The 20,377-nt window shown below is 46.1% G+C and overlaps 1 protein-coding gene across 1 annotated transcript; it reads right to left on the bottom strand.

Moving 5' to 3' along the window:
- Positions 1-177: 177 nt before the first annotated feature.
- On the bottom strand, positions 178-20,174 carry RAC1 (Rac family small GTPase 1). Its single transcript, XM_068566129.1, has 6 exons — positions 20,049-20,174; positions 11,083-11,154; positions 8,502-8,619; positions 2,903-2,965; positions 1,996-2,155; positions 178-1,802 (listed from the first exon to the last, which is right to left on the bottom strand). The coding sequence occupies exons 1-6, from the start codon at positions 20,081-20,083 to the stop codon at positions 1,672-1,674; spliced, it is 579 nt and encodes a 192-aa protein (XP_068422230.1). The 5' UTR covers positions 20,084-20,174; the 3' UTR covers positions 178-1,671.
- Between the last annotated feature and the right edge of the window lie 203 nt (positions 20,175-20,377).

The raw sequence follows: 20,377 nt of genomic DNA, 5'->3' as shown, positions 1-20,377 counted from the left end.
CCTCTGTTTGCTGGCTCCTCCATCTTCTCCCCGTAGAGGGACCGCTCCCTGTCCCCCCCACCGCGAAAACATGCGTTGGAAATGAACATCCAACGACCCAGGGTTTTACAGGGAGGCAAACAAACGCATACCCCAGCAGGTGGTTCCCCAAGCTCTCAAGAAGTCCAGTATTACCAATCATGATTCAAGGATTTATTGTCATACATGCAAAACATACTGCTAATCGCATTAGCAAAAGATCAATGTAAAAACACTCCACAATTCTGCAACTGTCAATTTAAAAAATTTTGTTCTAGTGGTTGAAAGGTCCAAGCTCGTATTCTTGCCAGTGGGTAAGTTGTACAGAACTTTGTTAGCACGAGCACGGGGTTGACAGAACCTCACAGACCCCAAGGGACATCGCTAGGGCAAGGACAGGAAGCGTGTGCACGCTGTGAGGCAAGAGGGGGGCAGTGTTGTTAGTCCAGGTGCAGTGTCGGTCATCCGGCAGGGTTTACAGTTTAAGAATATCTAAGTATTTTAAAAGCTGTAAAGCTGCAACATAGGATTTTTACACCTAGTTACTAGAAAACCAAGGAAAGCACTTACTAGCTTTGGATAAGGTAACATGAAAACAGGAATGCACTTTTACTAATCTACAAAAAAATTTTCCTAATGCATATTCAGAACGATTTTATAATACAAGGAGGCATATTGCTCATTAAGAAGGGGTTCTATAAGAAAAGCACTTACTACGTTAGCAACTGTGAAAATGATGAGGTCAAAGATGGATTAAATGCCCACTTTCAGGAGGGATGGGCACGTAAAAGGAAAAGCTTAAGAAAACACTTAACTGATAATACCGACCTTTCTTCATCATCTACTGCATTTGACAGAAATTAACCTTTTAAAACGTTTACCCGTGACACTTTTAATAGTTTAATTATTACGTATACAATGTAGTGTAAATTAATCTCCATATTCTGTTAAAATACTGTCTTCATCCTCGGATCACAAGTGTTCCACACACGCCACCCAGCGCACCCACGGCCAGAGCAGAACGCTTCATGGGAGGGAGCACGGGAGTAAGAGCTCTGTTCCAAATCTCACAAAACCTAATACACTAATTTGTTTTAAAAATCTCACTACGAAATCAAAAAGATTGATCCAAAGAGCTGAGCTGTTACACTCGTTCGTTATGATGTACAGTGTTAGGTAGGGAACGTGGGCTGGCCAATCGGGATGCATTAAATGGCAACGTTTCAGGAAGGAGGCTGTACTGCTCTCCGTCTGAAACTCATTAGCGAGCGTCTGCATCTCCTGCCTCAGCAGCTAGTCTCTTCCAGACAAAGGTCTTTGAACAGTTTAGTGCTTAGTGTTCTTAGCCCAACAATGCAACTTATTAGTTCACAAGGTATTTTGGCAACTCTTAATCTGAGCAAGAATAGGGGCTTTGAAAAATAAGGCTTTAAGGAAGCTTGTCATTTTAGGGCTAAACTTTAATAGAACGTGAAAGTTTGAACTCTTACACTTTAAACAAACAAAACCTAGAAATTACTGATTGGTTCAAAACGGTTTTATGGAAAAACTGATCTGTAACAAAAACTTGGCATTGAGTGCGAAGGCTCCACCGTTTGAGCAAAGCGTACAAAGGGTCCTGGGGGACGGGACAGGCGGGAGGGGCCCGGACATTCACAATAGCAGGCATTTTCTCTTCCTCTTCTTGACGGGGGGCGGGCAGAGAACCGCCCGGATAGCTTCGTCAAACACCGTCTTGAGACCTCGCTGCGTGAGCGCCGAGCACTCCAGGTATTTGACGGCACCTGTGGGAAACACAGCCTCACCCTCAGATCAGAACGGGGGCGCCCCCCACCCTGACATGGCACCGAGGGCCCTGCTCTGCGGGGTCCCGAAAGGCAAGCCAGACCCCGAGTCCACTTCCCCAGGCGGGACTGCAGCCTCCATCACGAAAATAAAAACGTGGGCAAAGCAGACACGACAATGGGGGTTCCATACCGATCTCCTTGGCCATGGCCAAGCCCTGCGGGTAGGTGATGGGCGTCAGCTTCTTCTCCTTCAGTTTCTCAATCGTGTCTTTATCATCCCTCAGATCAAGTTTCGTCCCCACCAGGATGATAGGAGTGTTGGGACAGTGGTGTCGCACTTCAGGGTACCACTAGGCACCAGCAGAGGAGGCAGTCAGCCTCTCCTTGGGAACCGCCCTCGCCTGAACTGTATCCACACAGGGGCCCAGCTGCGTCAACCACCCACTTGGTGTCCGCGTCCCCTCGCCTAGCTCACACCCTCCAGAACCACTGACCGGCTGCGGGGTGTGCCCAGCCCGCCTGGAGCCTGGGACTCACGCCCCTACTGACAGCTCTACTGGTCTGTGAGAGAGGAGAGAGGAGGGACGACCCCCACCCTCCCGCCCCCCCCGCAAACTACTTTGTTTTTGGCAAAACAGGCCAGGTTCTTAGGTCATCTCAAAATCCCTTACGTATTCAAGGATGAGAATAAAACTATCTGGACCCAGGTCTCAGCTCTACCGCCATTACCCCCACCAGACACGTCCCCGATCCCAACTGAAGGGCCTCTCACCCGTCATTTTCACTACGTTCATGAAAGATGCCAGAGTAGAAAGTATGGTCATTATTTTTATTAGACCGACTCCGAAGTGCTTCATTATTTTAACCAGGAACACGGCACTTCTGAATCTGACCTTGAGACTTTAGAACTCTGCATACTCAAGTCATGTACCTAAAAAACTGATTACTTATGTAAAAAAATTACCTAAGTAGTAGAATTACTAAAATCAACTTAAATAACTGAAAGTTTCTATCAGTAAATGGTATTTTATTTTTTAATGTTTCTTCCTGAGAGTGACATTATGTAACAAAATATTTTCCTAAAAAATCCCACTTACCTTTGCACGAACATTTTCAAATGATGCAGGACTCACAAGAGAAAAGCAAATCAAGAATACATCCTATAAAAAGAAAACACAGGGAGGTGTTCAGAAAATGGTCTTACAGTGAGGAATGCACTTTGCTTCCTGAGTGCTGCTGGGAGGGAAGCATGGGACCAGGGCATACGCTGCGCACCAGCAACCGTGGCGCAAAGCCTTCTCCCCGACACCCCTGCAGTGTGGTCAGACGCTCCCAGACCAGAACCAGCACGTGAAGCACCAGTTACCAGTGAGAAGGGGAGTGGAGGACGAAATATGCTAGAAGTTACTCGAGGCTACAGAGAGACATCAAATTTAGACCCCTGGGAGGCCTCTTTTCCATCCTTCCCAACTCCCACTGGGAACTAACTTAATGCTCCGTCACTACACGGGGACAAGAATGAGTGTCAGGTCCTATGGCAATATTTCTATAAAACTTGGTTTCCGTCTGTCAAAAGCAGATTCAAATTAAAAACTGTTATCCTCAAATGGTATGCTTTTCATTACGCTCCCATCACAATCTTAAGTACAAACATTTTTAGATGGTCACTGGGTTCCAATTAAACTGCTTCTTAAAGAACTGCCGTCAAGAGTCCCCGGCACAAAGCCGGGTCTCAAGAATTCACTAAACAGGCACGTCCCTCTGGGAGGGAGGACGACCTGGTATGTAAGTGGCGTCTTGCCAGCTGTCAGAGCTTCTCAGACCCAAACAGGGCCTCCGGAAAACTTGCACCATACTGTGTAAAAAGTGAAATTTGGGACTTCCCCGGCAGTCCAGTGGTTAGGACTCCACGCTTCCACTGCAGGGTGGGAAAGGTCTGATCCCTGGTCCAGGGAACGAAGATCCCGTATGCCACGAGGCGTGGCCAAAAAAGAAAAAGGGAAATTTAAATATTTACCCATATTGAAAAATGCCTAAGAGTTTCTAAAATGCTAGATTTATGAAACACTTTCCTGGAAAAAGGCAATTAGGCTACTCTGTGAAATGCACACAATTCCCAAGTTAACACTTTCGATCATCCAGCTGCTATCTTGTACCTGAAAGGGAAGAAACATCCCACACAACAGCTTTTCGTAAATGACACTGAAAATGCTAGCACATGCACAAGCTTGTCCAAGAATCACCACAGCAACTCGGCACCTGGGCTGATCACAACATCTCAAAGCAGGGGTGGGTTAGCTCACCAGCGCCGTGCAGCCTCGCCCGACAGGCCCTGCACAGGACACCAAAGCGGGAGGAAGGAGGGCCCGCAGCGTGGTTAGTCCCGCTCCCGCCAAGCACTTGGGCCACGTGAGCTGCAAGGTAGAGCCCTGCACTCCTTCCCCAAACAGCCTGGACAGGGGCCCTTTCACGACAGCCGCTCCTGTCCCCTGGGAGGGGGAGGAAAGCAGTTCACACACTGCTCTGATTCAAGCCAGTAGGTGAACTGTCAGGCAAAACCCCAACCTTGAGTGCGTTAAATATAAAACACTCAAGGAACGTGAGGCTCAATAGGAAATCCTAGGAAAACTAAGTGAAATGAGAGAACAGATAAAGCTTGAAACTGAAGTCGACTGAAAGTTTTACATACGGCAATCGGCTTGTCTTTGCCCCTGGAGGGTATATCCTTACCATACGTTTCTCCAACCTAGTAATGCATGAGAACTTTGTTTGAGTTTAGTAAAAGGTGAGAAGAAAAATCAATATAACCAGTTACCTATTCTTCATCTGAATTTTGTCTCAACCCTCCCAAGGGATCTAAAAGCAGATGATGACCTAGCAGGTCTATAACGCCAGGCGCTGCTGAATCGCTCCGTCACCCTGTGAAGGTCAGAGACGGTGGAGACCGAGGTGCACCTTCAACCTGTGGTGGCACAGGGAGGTTCCTTCCCCAGCATGAAGCCCATGGCTTCCGCTCAGCAAGGACGTGCCAGAGGGGTGTCCCACCCTCAGCGAGGGCATCCATCAGCAACGACACACCTCTCAAAGCTCTCCGGCCAAGTTCTCAGACAGGAGCCCAGCTGGAGCCAACAGGAGACACGGCCGTCTGCACAGCAGGCCTCTCGGCCGAGACGCTGTCCAGGAAGGCGGCCGGGTGTGAGGGCTGTGACCTCACGGGAGCGCGGCTCAGATTCAGGGACCCGCTCTACTGAAAGGACAGCGCTGCTCCCGCCCCCCGTGTGCATGCAGGGGCCGCCCAGAAGTGACCACACTTCCAGCGTGTATCACTGTGCTTTCCATTCACTCCTCTGTTCCAATAAGAACTGAAGACTTGCTCTTCAGCAACAGAGAACCTGGAATTCTGGAATCAAGAGAAAGACAGGCGAGCCAACTATTTGAATTTCATCTTACTCAAGCTTCTCCGATTTACAATTTGCAGCGAATGTTGAAGTTTCTCTAACTACCCTGATTTAATCTATGGGTTATTTTTGAAGCCTGGTCCTCCCCAGACCTTGAAGTGATGCCAAAGCTTCGTTGCGTGATACAGGGACTCATGGGGATCGGCCACAAAAACTCAGCTTCAAAACAGCCTTTAACCACATCTGTTCTACCCTTTTCCATCTTTCGGAACATCTTTCTGATGGAGAAGAAACCTGCTTTCCGTCCTACGTTAACGTGACACCGCCTGCCTGTTCCTTCCTCTTCCTTCTGCCCCAGCCCAAACGCGGCTTGAAGAAAACGCCTCTGGCGCTTCTGACGACTAACGTCAAGCGCCCGGTCCCTCCCACCTCTGCTCTCCGACCTGACGCCCCACACGGCGTTCGCGCTGTCCTTCTGCCCTCAGCCCTCCTCACGGGGTCACTCCCGTGCCCTGGAACGGCGTCATTCCTCCTGAGCTGCTGTCTTGGGTCTCAGGCCCATCTCCCTTTGGGTTTGAAGGCTACTCTCCCTCTGTGGTGGCCTGCCCTCCCCACACCGGACGCCCCTGGGCCTCCACCGACCTCGACTCCCGTGCCGCAGCCCGATCTCCCTCACAGGCCCCAAAATGACAGCAGCCCTTGGCGCTCCGGCCCGCCCGCCCGCCCGCCTGCCAGTGGAGCCGCCTGCAAACGGACCAGCCTCTCCCAGGAGAATGAGGGGGCTGGACCTCACCGCTCCGAATGATGACCCCGTGCCCACCACCCTTTGGAGAACCAAGTGGAAATTAATGATTTAAACAGTTTTAACTCAGCTACACAGAGGATGCCAGGATGAAATGACCACAGGAAACACATGTCTCTTTGTAGGTCACGAAGACCTAGAGAGTGGGGAGATCTTGGTATGAAACCATCCAGCTGGCCCTTCAGGAGTGGGTCAGGGCAGAATCATGGATGAGCCACAGAAACAGGCCTGCAAACCAGAGACCGGGTTTCATTTAGTACAAAGTTCAGAGGTTTCTCTTTGCCAAGAAGAAATCCAGGTGCCAGCCTGTCACTTCCAGGGTCTGCTCCTCCTGGCAGGACAGCATGGCCCAGGAAGGAGACCCTCCAGGCCCCAGCATCTCAGCACTCGGGGCGACCTTCAGTAGCCAAGATAACCCTCTCGTCTCCAAAGGAGTCCAAGCAGGCACAGCTTTAACTGCTCGTTGGGTGCCCGCCCCTCTCTGCTCCTAAGCTGGCGAGGGGTGGGTTACACACCGCGGTGCAGGTCCACTGCCTTCCCCAGATGGGATGTGAAGAGTTCAAGTCCTGGCCCCGAAAGGACAACACCCACTTGAATTTCAGGCCTCACACACTACAGCCTGATTCAATGTGTCACTTATCTAGGTGTTCTTCAGCATGCAAAGTGCGGATCCTGCCAAGTCACCTTGGACTTAACTGCGAGTGACCGCCTCAGAGGAAGAAGCCGCACCCTGCCCTGGACCCCCCCGAGTCACAGCAGATGGTTCTCATTTCTCAGTAGTGACACGCCGCCCTCCCAGATGTATCCAGTTGACTGGGGACTCCTACTCTACCACTCAATGCAGATGCCTTTGAAACCTGGACTCAGCAAGCACCCACTGGGGACAGAACAGTTTCCTAAACTATTCTACTGAAAAATACTGAAGAATTCAAACCATTTGGTGACTATGGGCTGATTTTTAATACGTAATCACAGTTAACTTTTACCTGGAGATTAACTGAGAAGCCAGCCAATTCAAGCCTCCCATTTTATGGTTTTGGTCTTTGTTTAGCACTCTTCCCAGAATTCAGCTAAAGGACAATCAGCAAAAATCCACAGCTCAAAGAAACTGTGCTTGGACTTCCCTGGCAGTCCAGTGGTTAAGACTCCACACTTGCAATGCAGGGGGTGTGGGTTCAACCCCTGGTCGGGGAACTAAGATCCCGTATGCCGCGAACCAAAAAAAAGAAAGAAAGAAAGAAACTTGGCAATTCCTCTAGCAGAAAGCAAATGGAAAAGACAGTAAGTTTTGCTTGGAAAAAGCCGTATTTCAAAAACAAAAAACAAGATTTGGGTAGACTAGGACTAATTAACTCTTCACTCACACTCCCCCCAGAACAAAGTGATAATTAAATCAGTGCAAGGGCAGAGGCCTGCCTTCTCCGGGATGTTTCCCTGACCCCAACCCCTCTGGCTGCCCGGCTCGCTGCGAGCAGGTCCGGCATCTTCCTCTCCTCTGGATGCAGCTCGGAACCGAGGGCCTCCCCACATCTACCAGCACAGCTACACAAACACAAGCAGGAGTCCCAACAGCAGCGACTCGCCCGGGGCTGTTCTGCGTGCTCTACGCTCTACATCTCTCCTCATCCAGCCCTGCGAGGAAAAACGGGGCAGGACTAGAGGTGAAGAAACCTGCCCGGTCACACGGCGAGGAAGGGAGGGCGGAATTTGAACCCAAGGAATTCGCTCAGCTGCCTCTGTGCAAACTGCCCTGGCCAGTTAGTCACTAACTCTCCAGAGCTGTTTTAAAAAGCACTTCTAAAACAAAGAACAGACATGTTACAAGAAGCAAATGATACAAGTAAGACAACTGCTTATTGAGAGAAAAGTGGCTTCTGACCATGTCTCCACCAGCTACAGCTCCGTATAATTAGCTCTGGTAACGAGACAAGCTACTAGCAGATACGCAAGCAAACCCAATCTAACAGTTTTCTGACTGGACACAGTGGGGACACATGTTTATAAAGCTAAAACCTCAATCTACATTGAGAAGATTTAGGTACTAAAGCTGCAAAAAACGGACATGTATTTTATAGAAAAACAGTATTAAACCTGTAAGATTAGTTACTAACTTGATCTAAAGAACCCTTAATCTTCACTGCTTAATTTGATTCTGTGGTACAAAACTGTCACAAAGCAAACTAATCTGGAAACTAATTGCTCTTAAAACTATTTAGCCAAAACAAAACAGTACCTATTTCACACGGCTGTCCTAAAACTGCACGGAAGAATGGAAAACGCACAGCGCCATAGTTAATAACTGGTAATGCTCAAGAAATAAAAACAAACAAAACCCTGGTTTGCATCTAGGCGGATATTCACTATTGAACTAATTTAACGTTATTATTACTCGATATACCCAGAAGACGGCAATATAAGCAAATCCAGAGGTGATATGAATTAATTAAACACTCAGGAATTGCGAAGGACAAACTACACATCAGTCATGCTCCTTACCGTCTGCGGATAGGAGAGGGGGCGCAATCGGTCATAATCTTCTTGTCCAGCCGTATCCCACAAGCCCAGATTCACCGGTTTTCCATCCACCATAACATTGGCAGAATAGTTGTCAAAGCTGTGGGACAGAGCGAAAATGGTTAGTCTCTAGCCGTGCAGCACAAGGCACAGACCTGGGAGCTGAGTGGTGCCCAGGCTGGGGTTGCAGGCGCAGAGAGCTGAGGAGGCCGAGGCAGGCCCAGAGGCGGCCAGGCCAGCAGATGCCCAGCCCCGCCTGCAGGTGCGCAGCGAGGCCTCCCGAGAGCTGAGAAGCAGAGGGAAAACGGGAACTGGAGTGTAAGGGAAACAAAGGCAGGCACTTGAGAAAAACACCCGAGAAACAGGAACAAGCTACTAAATTTAACCAAAACAAGTCGCTGTCAGCAATAAAGACCTGCTTGCCTTTAATAAAGAAAACATTAAGGTTTTTCTCCCCAGGAAGAAATAAAGTATAAAATTAATCCCTCTTTCAAACCCCACGTGTTGACTTTTCCATGTCCACGTGTGAGTCATTCTCAGGGGGCACGCCAGGGCGGCTGCACTGGCACTGTTTCCAGAACACCCCCCCCCACACACACACAAGCTGAGCCCTGGTCATCCACCCTGCGACCAAAGTGCAGGGTAACGCAAAGCAAACTGGATCTGAGAAGCTATTGTGTAACGTTTTCAAAGTGAGTTCACACAGGTGTTTAAATTAATTTGAGGCTGCTACACACAAATTAGTTTAACTATAAGAGGAGGAAGCCTAGAAGGCCTACAGGCTGACAGGGGGAAAATAAGGTTGACATTAAAAAATTACGGCGAGTACCATGGAGGAGCTCATTAAAATCTGGCATCACAAGGTAAACCAGGGCAAGTGCCAAGCAGAATACAACACATCAGCCTTTAAAATAGAATTGTAGAATTAATTTTTGCATACTTAAGACTAAAACTTAGGATCTTACTACACTGTGACAGCAAAGTCATGGTCTGAGTAAGTTCCACTGTGATTTATAAAAGTTAATGACCAAACCAGCTTTTTCATAAAGAAAAGGTCTCATATGCTGTATTTCTGCTTCAGCGGGAAGATGATAGATTATTCAAAACAGTACTGGGACTTTTTTTTTTTTCAACCTGTGAAGAAGAATCAGGCTCCTGCCTCATACCATACCAAAAAATAAACTCTAAATGAATGAAAAATAAATACTTCACCTACAAAAATCCTACAGAACATTTTTAATAAGACATTAAACTCAGGGAAAAGGCAGGATGGCATGTTTACATAAAAAAGCAGAGGACACCATAACAAAGTTCAAAGACAAATGAGAGACAGAGGGATAAATATTTCTCATATACACAAGTTCCATCAGTAAGAAGAATTTTCAGTGGAAAAACAAGCAAGGGATTTCAAAAGGCAATTCACAGAAGACTAGTATACACGGACAGTAAACATTCAAAAGATTTTAACACCTCACCGGTGACCAGAAATGCAAATGATGAGGTCACTTTTTTCAACTCATGTTAACCACAGTATGTGTGAAGGGGGTGTTTCCGTCACAGCTGCTCAAAGTGACAGCCTTCGGGGCAGCAGCTGTGTAGCATCTATCACAGTGTAAAGCGTCCGTTCCTTTGCTTTGCCACAGTTCCTCTAATTATCCATCACACATGCACAAAGACACGTGCAATGACGTTGAGCCAGCCCTGTTCGCAATGCCAAGTGACCAGTGGTTAAGTCCGCTACAGCACTTCAGTCAGTAACAGCTGTTAATGATTTAGCTCTAGCTACATGTGGAGATTAAGAAAGTCCCCACCATAAATTCAGGACAGTGTGATCCCACTTAGATTAAAACACACACAGGACACCGAGATGTACCTGTTGTGTCTGAGGGGGTGAGCACAGTGGGAAGTGAGGCGGTTCCTCTCCACCAGCACCGCAGCCATGAGGACAGAGCTCCCGGCCGCAGGGCGGTGCGTGACGAGGCTCCCTGGTAACCCCATCATCAGAAAAGCACTCTTCCACCCCCGCCCAGTTCTGCTGCCAACAGGGAATAAGCAGCTCAGTAGCTGATTCCGTCCTCCCATCTGTCCCCCCACTCTACACTCCACCTCGCACACACACCCTGGTTTCAATTCCAAAGCCCAATAACTCAACAGTGACATGTAACCGTTGGATTACTTGCCAGAAAAGGCCAATTAAACCGTAATGGAGTATTTTGTTCCAGTTCCTTGAACCTTCACACAAAGAGCCCAGAAAGCCAAACTTATCCGAAACTCTTACATTACCCAGTCTCTGTACTGCACGGTTGGTTTAACCTTCACTTCCTGAACATCTAAAAACCAATTAGGAAAGCTGTGTGCTTCATCACTGTGCAGAAACTTTACATTAGATTAAGTATTTTTTAGAAGTCCAAATACCTTGTAATGAGACCTCAGTGATTGAGAGGAAAATTAATCACATCTGTTTGCGTAAGGATTCAGAAACGCAGAGCAGAACAAAGGTCAACAGAATCCAAAGCAACATGTCACAGACAAGTTAATTTCCAGTTTAACTCAAGATACTTACACAGTGGGGATATACTCTCCAGGAAAGGCATTGGTCGTGTAACTGATCAGGAGGCAAGTTTTACCTACAGCTCTAAAGAGAGAAAAAAATGGTGTAAGTTGCTTAGTCAACATGAATGCAGTCTTAGATTTCATTATTCGGTGACAATAACTTATAGAAAAATCAAGAAGTACACATCAAGTACTTAGCCCCAAACAGTTTCTATAACCTTTTATTTAACACTACACATAGTTTTATCCTGAAATTTAAAGTAAACAAACTAGAACTACTCAGAAAGGCAGAGTCCAGAGGCTTCACACACTGTTTTGGCTTTAGGTATTAGCACTAGGAGTCAAGAAATACTTGTTAATAAGCACAAGGTGGAACAGGAACAGTATTTTAAATTGACTGATTGATTGATGGCTGCGTTGGGTCTTCGTTGCTGCGCACGGGCTTTCTCTAGTTGCGGCGAGTGGGGGCTACTCTTCGTTGCAGTGCACGAGCATTTTGGTGACTTCTCTTGTTGCAGAGCACGGGCTCCAGGCGTGTGGGCTTCAGTTGTTGTGGCATACAGGCTCAGTAGCTGTGGCTCGCGGGCTCTAGAGCGCAGCCTCAGTAGCTGTGGCGCACGGGCTTAGTTGCTCCGCAGCATGTGGGATCTTCCCAGACCAGGGATGGAACCCGTGTCCCCTGCATGGGCAGGTGGATTCTTAACCACTGCACCACGAGGGATGTCCCCGGGAAAAGTATTTTTAAACTGAAAGTCTCTTCTGTGAAGATCTCTAGAAGGCTTTCATCCAAGAATCTGCAAATCTATTCTCAAATTATTTTGATGAATACTAATATGCAAACATAGCTTTCCTCTCCAGCTTCCATTTTGTTGCTAAGTAATATGTTTTGCTGCCTCCGAGTGGCAGCTCAAATCCCACCACCTTCCTAAAGCCTTCCCTCTGGCCATCAGTGACAACTGTTCTCTAAGGAGAGTGCTTAGTCACCAACCACCACACACAACTGCTCTCACTTTAATTCATCTGCATTCACGTGCCACCTTGCCACATCCTCACATCCCCCATAAACTTTTAGAGCAGCTAACACATTACGTCCCAGACATATTAATTAATGGCTCAGGGACGCTGGAGTAAACTTCCCAAACAGCTGCAAAGAGGAGAAGAAACAGAGAACAGTGTAGAAATACTCCCGAGACAGGAGGGCCTCCCGCACAACTGGAAGCAGATACAGTGTGCCAGGGCGGTGATGAAAGTCTCCCAACCACCTGAAAATTTTTTCAAGGGGATGTCACCTAAAAATTAAGACGATCACTGCACCAGTAGCCAACACACGTTCTCCAAATTTGACAACATTCACAGGGTGGCTTCAGGGGCTTCTCAGAGTCCCTGGCCTCCCAAGGGCTCACCAAATAAATGCTCCTTACATGGGCCCATCTCCCTGCTGTCCCCTGTTGGCTCACCAAGGTCACGAGATACACTGGAGTTCTGAGTCGAAAGATTTTGTGGTTCAATCTCAACTACTACTATAAATTAGGACTCACCATAAAGAAGTTAAGTGCTTTTCTATTTTCCTTGCACTCTTAGCAAAAACCTCTCAACAAGAGCAGATTACAGGCCCAGGCGGTCTTGCCAATACTTGCTGCACTCAAAACATCATCAAGGTTTAACAAAAGCTGGAACTCCCTCACCCCAAAGACCTCATAGTCAAACATGACATCATCAGGAGCTAGCGTCCAACTCCTAAAGGCCTTCTAAACAGAAATGACTCAATAGCCATACATTTTGTTAAAAGTTTAGAATGTTAAAAAAAAAACAAAAAAACCTGAATGAGTAGGAGTCTGAGATATCTGAAGTCATTGTCCCGAATGTGCGACCCATAGCCAACTCTACCACTTACTGGCTGGAACTGTTTAAGTTTCAACTTCCTTATGCCTCAGTTTTCTCAATTGTAAGATGGATGCAAAACTACCAACTCCATCACCAAACTATTGTGAGCATTAATGCAATTTCAATCAATACCAGCAAATTGGGTGCTATGCCAGAAGTACACTAGGTGCTAAAGATACTGCAATGAACAAGATCTCATGGAACTTATGCAGTTATTAAACTAAAAAATGAAAAATGCAGTCATTACATAAAATTATAGGTGTGGTAAGTGTTACTAAAGATGCTCTGGAAATTTACAGCAAAGGGATCTAACCTAGTCTTGGGGGCAGAAGAGGCAGCAATGTCATTGAGACTGATGAGTGGGGACACAGCAAGGAGGAACATTCTAAGCAAACGCAACAGCACATGGGGAGGCCCAGACTACAAGAAGCCCAGTAAAGCTGAAGGACGAAGAAAGAAGGGGGAAGTGGCAGAGGGAAATCTGAAGAAGTTGTCTTCTCTTCTCCTTAAGGGCCTGGAACTTGATCCTACTTGGGAAGTAACAGAGGATTTTAGTTGCCGAGAAACCATTAGATTTGCATTTTTAGAAGAAGCCTCTGATGACAGTGTGGAAAGAGGACCAAAGAAGCTGAAACTGGAGGCTGAAAACAAGGAAGCAGCTGCCGCTGTGTTCCAGGAACCAGCCCTGGTGGCCTGGACCGTGGAGGGGGGGCGGGTTTCAGGGTGCAGAGAAGTGGGCCACTCCAAGAGCTACCGAGACGTGGGGAAGAACAAGCGTGGCTTGGCAAGGGGCTGGATGTGGTAGCTGAGGAAGAGAGTGGACTCTAAGGCCATGATAAGTGAATCTCTTTGCAAAATTACAAATGTTGCTGTGTAAAAATGTTAATAGTTATTGTCTCTTAATGTCAAAGATAAGAAGCTCTAAAAGTTTTAACTGTTATGTTAAAATATCCGTTTCACTTCAAGACCCTGTCCTAAGTCTCTCCTATATGTATGAGGAACAAAGCCATCACTATAAATACCAGCAACTGTGTTTTATTAAATGCTCCAAAATTTCTTTTCCTGAAACTCCACCTTCAGCTGAGGCTTCATCTTTTGAAAGGTTTAACTGTAAAGAATTCTACTGGCATCACCTAATAATAAATGAAATTTTATTACCAATCGTCATTTGCTAAAAAGCTGTATTCTATAAGGAAATTAGTGAAGTATAAAATTCGGACTTTTTAAATAAGTACATGTCCAACCTTTGATTTAAATGTTTACTCAATTTTAAAAACCAGATAAGAAGCAAAGGTTATTTACCTCCCATTAGTGTATTTACTCACCGCTTTTAAACACATTCCGTAAATAAATGGTAGAGGCCAAAGTCAACGTCGGCTCAGACAAAGTCACAGCTTTTCCCCACAGAAAAGAACGGAAGCAGTTATTTGGTCAGTCTTGACTGATGCCACTGCATAATTTCTGGAAGTTACTATTTGCTTTGGAATTTCCAATTTTATATACTTAACTACTCGGTTCGGTCTCTTTTTAATCTCTGAAAGATGCTGTAACTCTAGAAAGTGAACGTGAGTCTACTAGAGGAACATTCACATAAACACATTTTTTTTTTTTTTTTTTTTTTTTACTTAAGAAGTATCTTATTTGTGATCATCGCAACTGTTACTAGCTCTTTTACGGGTTACAAAGTTGACAATGTAGATAGAAAATATCTATTTAAGTTTTAAGTGACAGTGAGTCATCACACAACATTTTAATCTAATGGCAATTGAGCACATTTTTGTTAACCTATCTGTGCTTCTGCTCTATCTTGTAGAAATAATCAAGACCAAAGCCGGTAAATTATGTTCCTGCTACGTCCTTTATTTTTCAATTAGGAGAACCTCAAGGAAAACCTTTCCTTAAAAAATTTTCGGTAAACTTCAGTGTTACTTCCTGAAACCTATAAACCAAAACTTAAAAGCACATAAAAATCGATAAATCTAGAAACACTGGCAATTTCCTCACGTTAAAATGTAAGGGATGGGGCTTCCCTGGTGGTGCAGTGGTTAAGAATGTGCCTGACAACGCAGGGGACACGGGTTCGAGCCCCGGTGCAGGAAGATCTCACATGCCGCGGAGCAATAAAGCCTGTGAGCCACAACTACTGAGCCCATGTGCCACAACTACTGAAGCCCATGTGCCTAGAGCCCTTGCTCTGCAACAAGAAGCCACTGCAATGAGAAGCCCTCGCACGGCAACTAAGACCCAATGCAGCCAAAAATAAAATAAATTTTTTTTAAAAAGTAAGGGATGGACTTCCCTGGCGGTCCAGGGGTTAAGACTCTGTGCTTCCACTGCAGGGAGCATGGGTTCGAGCCCTGATGGGGGAACTAATAAGATGCCACACACCACCCGGAGCAGACAAAAAAAAAAAAGAAAGAAAGAAAGAAAGAAAAGAAAAAAGTAAGGGATCCAGGAAACTCAAAAAGAAGATTCTGCATTGTCTTAAAAAAATAAAAAAGATAAATTGATCTTAGTAGGACAGAAAAACCAGATTTCTCCAATGACTACTGTAAACCAAAATAAGGAGCCTGTATAGCTGTCTAAAAGTACCTAGATCTTTTTTTCCCCAGTTTTATTGCAGTATATTTTACATACAGCACTATATAAGTTTAAGGCGTTTAACAATGATTCAACTTATATACACCATGAAATGATTACCACAATAGGTTTAGTGAACATCTATCATCTCTTAAAGGTACAACATTAAAGAAATAGAAAAAAAATTTTTTTCCTTGTGATGAGAACTCTTAGGATTTATTCTCTTAACAACTTTTATCTATAACATACAGCAGTGTTAATTACCTTTATCATGTTGTACATTACATCCCTAGTACTTATTTATAACTGGAATTTTGTTCCTTCTGACTCCCTTCTAATTCCCCCTCCCCTAACCCCTAAAAGTACCTAGGATCTTAAGAACAAATTAATAGAATGTAGTGGAATGTGAATTATAAGTACCAAATATATATTTATACTTATTGCACTAATGAAAGACCCTGAATGAAAGTCCTCAATTTATGCCAAGAAATGGGTTTTGGGGACTTCAGTTATACATTTACTGAAGACACCAGGCCTTCAGTAAATGTATAACTACGCAGAGAGTAAGTTCAGAAAATTTATGGATTAACAGAGCAATTCAGTGCTACAAAAACACAAAACCCTAACTGAAATTCTGATGTTCTGCCACCAACAGGGGACATTCCAACCAACTTACAGAAAGCCAGTCATTATCAGCATTGGAGGCTTCAAAAAGTTCAGATTCTCAACACTGAAGTTACTAGAACACTCAAGGCTGAAGATGCCACCTACGACAGAGTTCAAATCTGAAGCAGCCGTTACTCCAGACTGTCCTTCTAGAACCACCAAGCCTAACCCTGGGATAGCTGATTATATGGGTCAGCTAAAGATGCAGAGTTCAAAACCAAGAATTTATATCTGTGTGTCACCCCCATTCTCCTTCCAAAATCAACTTCTGTATCATATCCTCTTAAACTACTGCCCCCAAATGGGAACATGTTCCCATGTGATAAAGCAAATAGAGCAAACTGTTGATTACAGAATCTAGGTGGTGGGTATATGAGTGTTCACTGCACAATTCTTCCAACTTTTCCATGTTTGACATTTTTCACATTAAGATGCTGCAAGAAAAAATTCCGTCTGGTGACATGTGGTAACTGCCCTGGTAGCAGGATCCCTGGTAAAACATCTCCTTTCTAGGAAGACTACAATTCTAAGTTAGAGCTACCTGATGATACAGAGGTGGAAAAGTAGGAAGTACGAACACATTAACTGATTAATGCAAAAGACAGATTATAAAGGGCGGCTTTAAGGTTTATAAAAATGGACTCCTGATACTCCTTCACTGAACCCAACCCCAAACTTTTAGCTGGCATTATCACCTGAAATTAAAACAACAACAACAACAAAAAACACATTACACAGAATTTTACCAACCAAGATCAGATTCAAATACTAAACATAAATTTGGAAGGCAATGCAGAAACTTGAACTCATGGATCACGCCATTACTGCTTGTTCAGTGGAAGTAGGCAGGAGCTGGTGTACATTCCTATCAAGATGACATCATGGAAGGCATTTATCATGCTCAACTAAAAAAATTCCTGGACAGCAATGTCTAAATCGGACACTGGGCTGGAGAGACCACTAGCGCCACCTGGAGTGAAATGGGGGGCGGGGGCTCAAGTCACTCACCCGCAGCCTCCCAGTCAAGCAAAGCCGAAACAACGCACAATTAAAAGTGGCTGTTCAGGACCTCCCTGGCGGTCCAGTGGTCAGGACTCTGCGCTTCCACTGCAGAGGGCACGGGTTCGAGCCCTGGTCCGGGAAGATCCCGCATGCCTCGGAGCAGCTAAGCCCGTGCGCCACAACTACTGAGCCCACACTCTAGAGCCGGCAAGCCACAACTACTGAGCCCGCGTGCTGCAACTACTGAAGGTCGCGCGCCTAGAGCCCGTGCTCCGCAACAAGAGAAGCCACCGCAATGAGAAGCCCGTGCACCGCAACGAAGAGCAGCCCCCGCGCGCTGCAGCTAGAGAAAGCCCATGCGTGGCAACGAAGACCCAATGCAGCCAAAAATTAATTAATTAATTAAAAAAAAACCAATGTCAGAGGCAGAAGCTAATTTCTAAAAAAAGAAGAAGAAGAATATAGGCTAATTGGTGCTAATTATAATAGTTATGACAGAGCCTTTAACCAGAATTCCCAAGAATATTTTTAAAATAAGGAAGCCTCCAATTTGTGGAATCTCAACCAGTTTGCCTTCCCTGCTTAAACTGCCCCTAACTGCCCGAAATTCCACAACATTAAGCAACTTTCACGCCACAAGATTTAGACCCGCACTTACAGCTTTAACAATTTTTTAATAAAACATTCCCACCAGGAATATAGTTTATTCAGATAAAAGCAGAAAAATATTTTTGATGGGAAAAGTATATACCTAGATTTTTCACTTAAGCCTTGTCTGCTACGTTAGTCCTAATTTAAAGTAATACAGCTCAATTTTTTTCGTAAAGGTACATTTCACTTCTAATGTCAACATCAATGTCAAATACAGTACTAAAAAACTGACAGAAAACTCCAGGTCACCGTGTTTTACGCCTAACACTCCTTCCACAGAGCCTAGCAGTGCCTCAGAGTAATAAGAACAGCAATAATAATAAAAATACTGGCAGCTGGCACTCACTAAGCACTCAGTAGGGGCCAGGCACCTGTGAGGCACTTAATATCCAGCATCTTGTTTAATCCTCACAATTTCCCCTTGAGGCACCTCTCTTGGGGGACGAGTGATACGCTCAGCGTTTCCCCATAAGTGGCGAGGTGGGGATATGAAGGAAGGATCCAGATCCCACAGTAGGCATTCAACAAGTATTTGACTAGATAAACAAGCCAAGGCAAACAGTAGAGGTCCACAGTCTGTAAGTATAATTAAGTAAACTGAATATGTCTGCTGTGCTTATGTTTTTAAATTTTTCAAATAAGAATATTACATTCTAGGATTAGATAATGGATTATCAGCAATATGACTTAAAGAAAACTAGTATGTATTACTGATTCCGCATTCTTAATTTTTAAAGGAAATTCAGATAATTTAAAATGTTCCTAAGACAGTGACATATGCTCAGTTAATTCAGTAGCAAAAGGATCAAAACTTCATTTAAATGAATTTAGTGATTTCACTGTTAAACCAATTAACTGAACATTTTCCCCCAAATTAAAGCTTTCTTTTAAAGGGTTAAAAAAAACCACAAAACTACTATACATATTCCTAAATAGAAACTTACAATTTTTAATTATATAGACAGAACTATGAAGTGTCAATAATCTTTCACATTTGTGAGCCTGACAAATCATACAGAGGGCATCTTTTTAAAAAAATCAGTTGTCTGATTGTCCTTCATGGATCTGAATTAGTTATAGAAACAAGTCAAATGCCTAATTTACAACGATCTAAAGAAACCGAGAACTCATAAATTCATCGAGAGGCATAAAAGCAAACCAGCCCTTATAACACGTTTAGGGTACAGGGATGCCAGAACTCTTCGTTCGACTTTACAAGACTCCAAATAGGTACCAGTTGCATTCTGACTTTGCTGCAACTGGTAGTAATTCTTGGAGCTTCCCTGTTAACGTTCCTGTACTCGAGCCACGCTGAGACGCACGATTTTGCTCGGATTACACTGAGATTCTTGTTTCCAGGGGAGGAAAAAACTGCCCAAGACAAGTCTTCCTTTAGGGCCGGGAACCACCACAGACAGTAGTGAAAAGAACTGCCTTGAGTCACAGGGCGGCCCGGCTCAGCGAGGCTGTTCTGCTACATCCCAAACCTTAACGCATGAAGCGAAGGCCAGCTTTTTCTTCTTCTTTTTTTTCTTTCCTTTTTTTTTTTTAATGTATGATCACACCACGTTCCGAGAAAGGAACCGTCTTAAGCACACCCAGCTCCTCGCAGCTAGAAATCCTAAAAGTTTCCCCACCTTAATAGCAAACAGAGAGTCCCTTAAAAAATCAGAAAAGTGGCTTAAGTACAAGCGGAAGGCACCCCCTGGCGAATCAGTTTAGGATCCACCCCCAACCAGCCCGTGCACATATTCCTCCCCTACGACCGAGCTGGGACCGCCGGGACCCACGAAAGGTCTCAATGAAACTCGAGAGGTTAATAGGAAAATCAAGAGGGGGTCCTTTTTTAAGAAAGGCAACTCCCTAAACCCACCCCAACTACAGGCAAACGAGGGAGGGTGGCGGCCCGGGGCGAGTTCTGCCGGGCGGTCAGCGGGCCGCGGAGAAAGCGGGAGGGTGGAGTTCACTTTCCCTCCGGCCGCCGATCCCCGACCCCTCCCTCCTCCCCCCCCCACCAAAAAAAAAAGCCGGAACCAGGCCCGCGCCGCCCGGTCCCGGGGAGGGTGGCGGCCCACGCCCCCCGCCCGGGAGAGGCCCGGCCAGGCCCCACGCCAGCCCGCGGCGCCCACCCGCCCGCCAGGCCCCTAGCCCCGGCCCCCGGCCCCTGACCCCCGGGCCGGCCCGCGCACTCACCCGTCTCCCACCACCACACACTTGATGGCCTGCATCTGGGCCGCTCTCTGGGCCGCGGCGGCGGCGGCGGCCGGGCGCTGAGGCGAGGAGCGGAGAGCTCGGGGCGCGGCGGGCGGGCGGGCGCGCGGCTGCGGGCGGCGGGGCGCGGGGTGCCGGGGCCGCTGTCCACGCCGCCTTGCCCTCCGCCGATGGGAAGCCGGAGCCCAGCAGCAGCCACCACCCAAAGCTGGGGAAAACTGCAGAGAAACAGGAAATGGCCGCTCCACTCACATCCGGCCTCCCCTCCCCCGCCCCGGCGCCGCCGCTCCCAGGCTCCGGGGCGGGGCCGC

Source organism: Eschrichtius robustus, chromosome 16 (genome assembly GCF_028021215.1).
Source record: "Eschrichtius robustus isolate mEscRob2 chromosome 16, mEscRob2.pri, whole genome shotgun sequence".
Classification (NCBI taxonomy): Eukaryota; Metazoa; Chordata; class Mammalia; order Artiodactyla; family Eschrichtiidae; genus Eschrichtius; species Eschrichtius robustus.
The sequence above is the reverse complement of the archived record's forward strand: the minus strand, read 5'-3'. Positions and strand labels throughout refer to the sequence as shown.

Bases quoted from the DNA above. Each gene is read 5' to 3' on its own strand.
- RAC1 (XM_068566129.1), bottom strand. From the start codon at position 20,083: ATGCAGGCCATCAAGTGTGTGGTGGTGGGAGACGG. The intron at 8,620-11,082 runs GTAAGTATCTTG...TCTGTCCCACAG, and splicing joins GGAGAGTATATCCCCACTGT to CTTTGACAACTATTCTGCCA. The intron at 2,966-8,501 runs GTAAGGAGCATG...TTCTTTTTATAG, and splicing joins CCCTCTCCTATCCGCAGACG to GATGTATTCTTGATTTGCTT.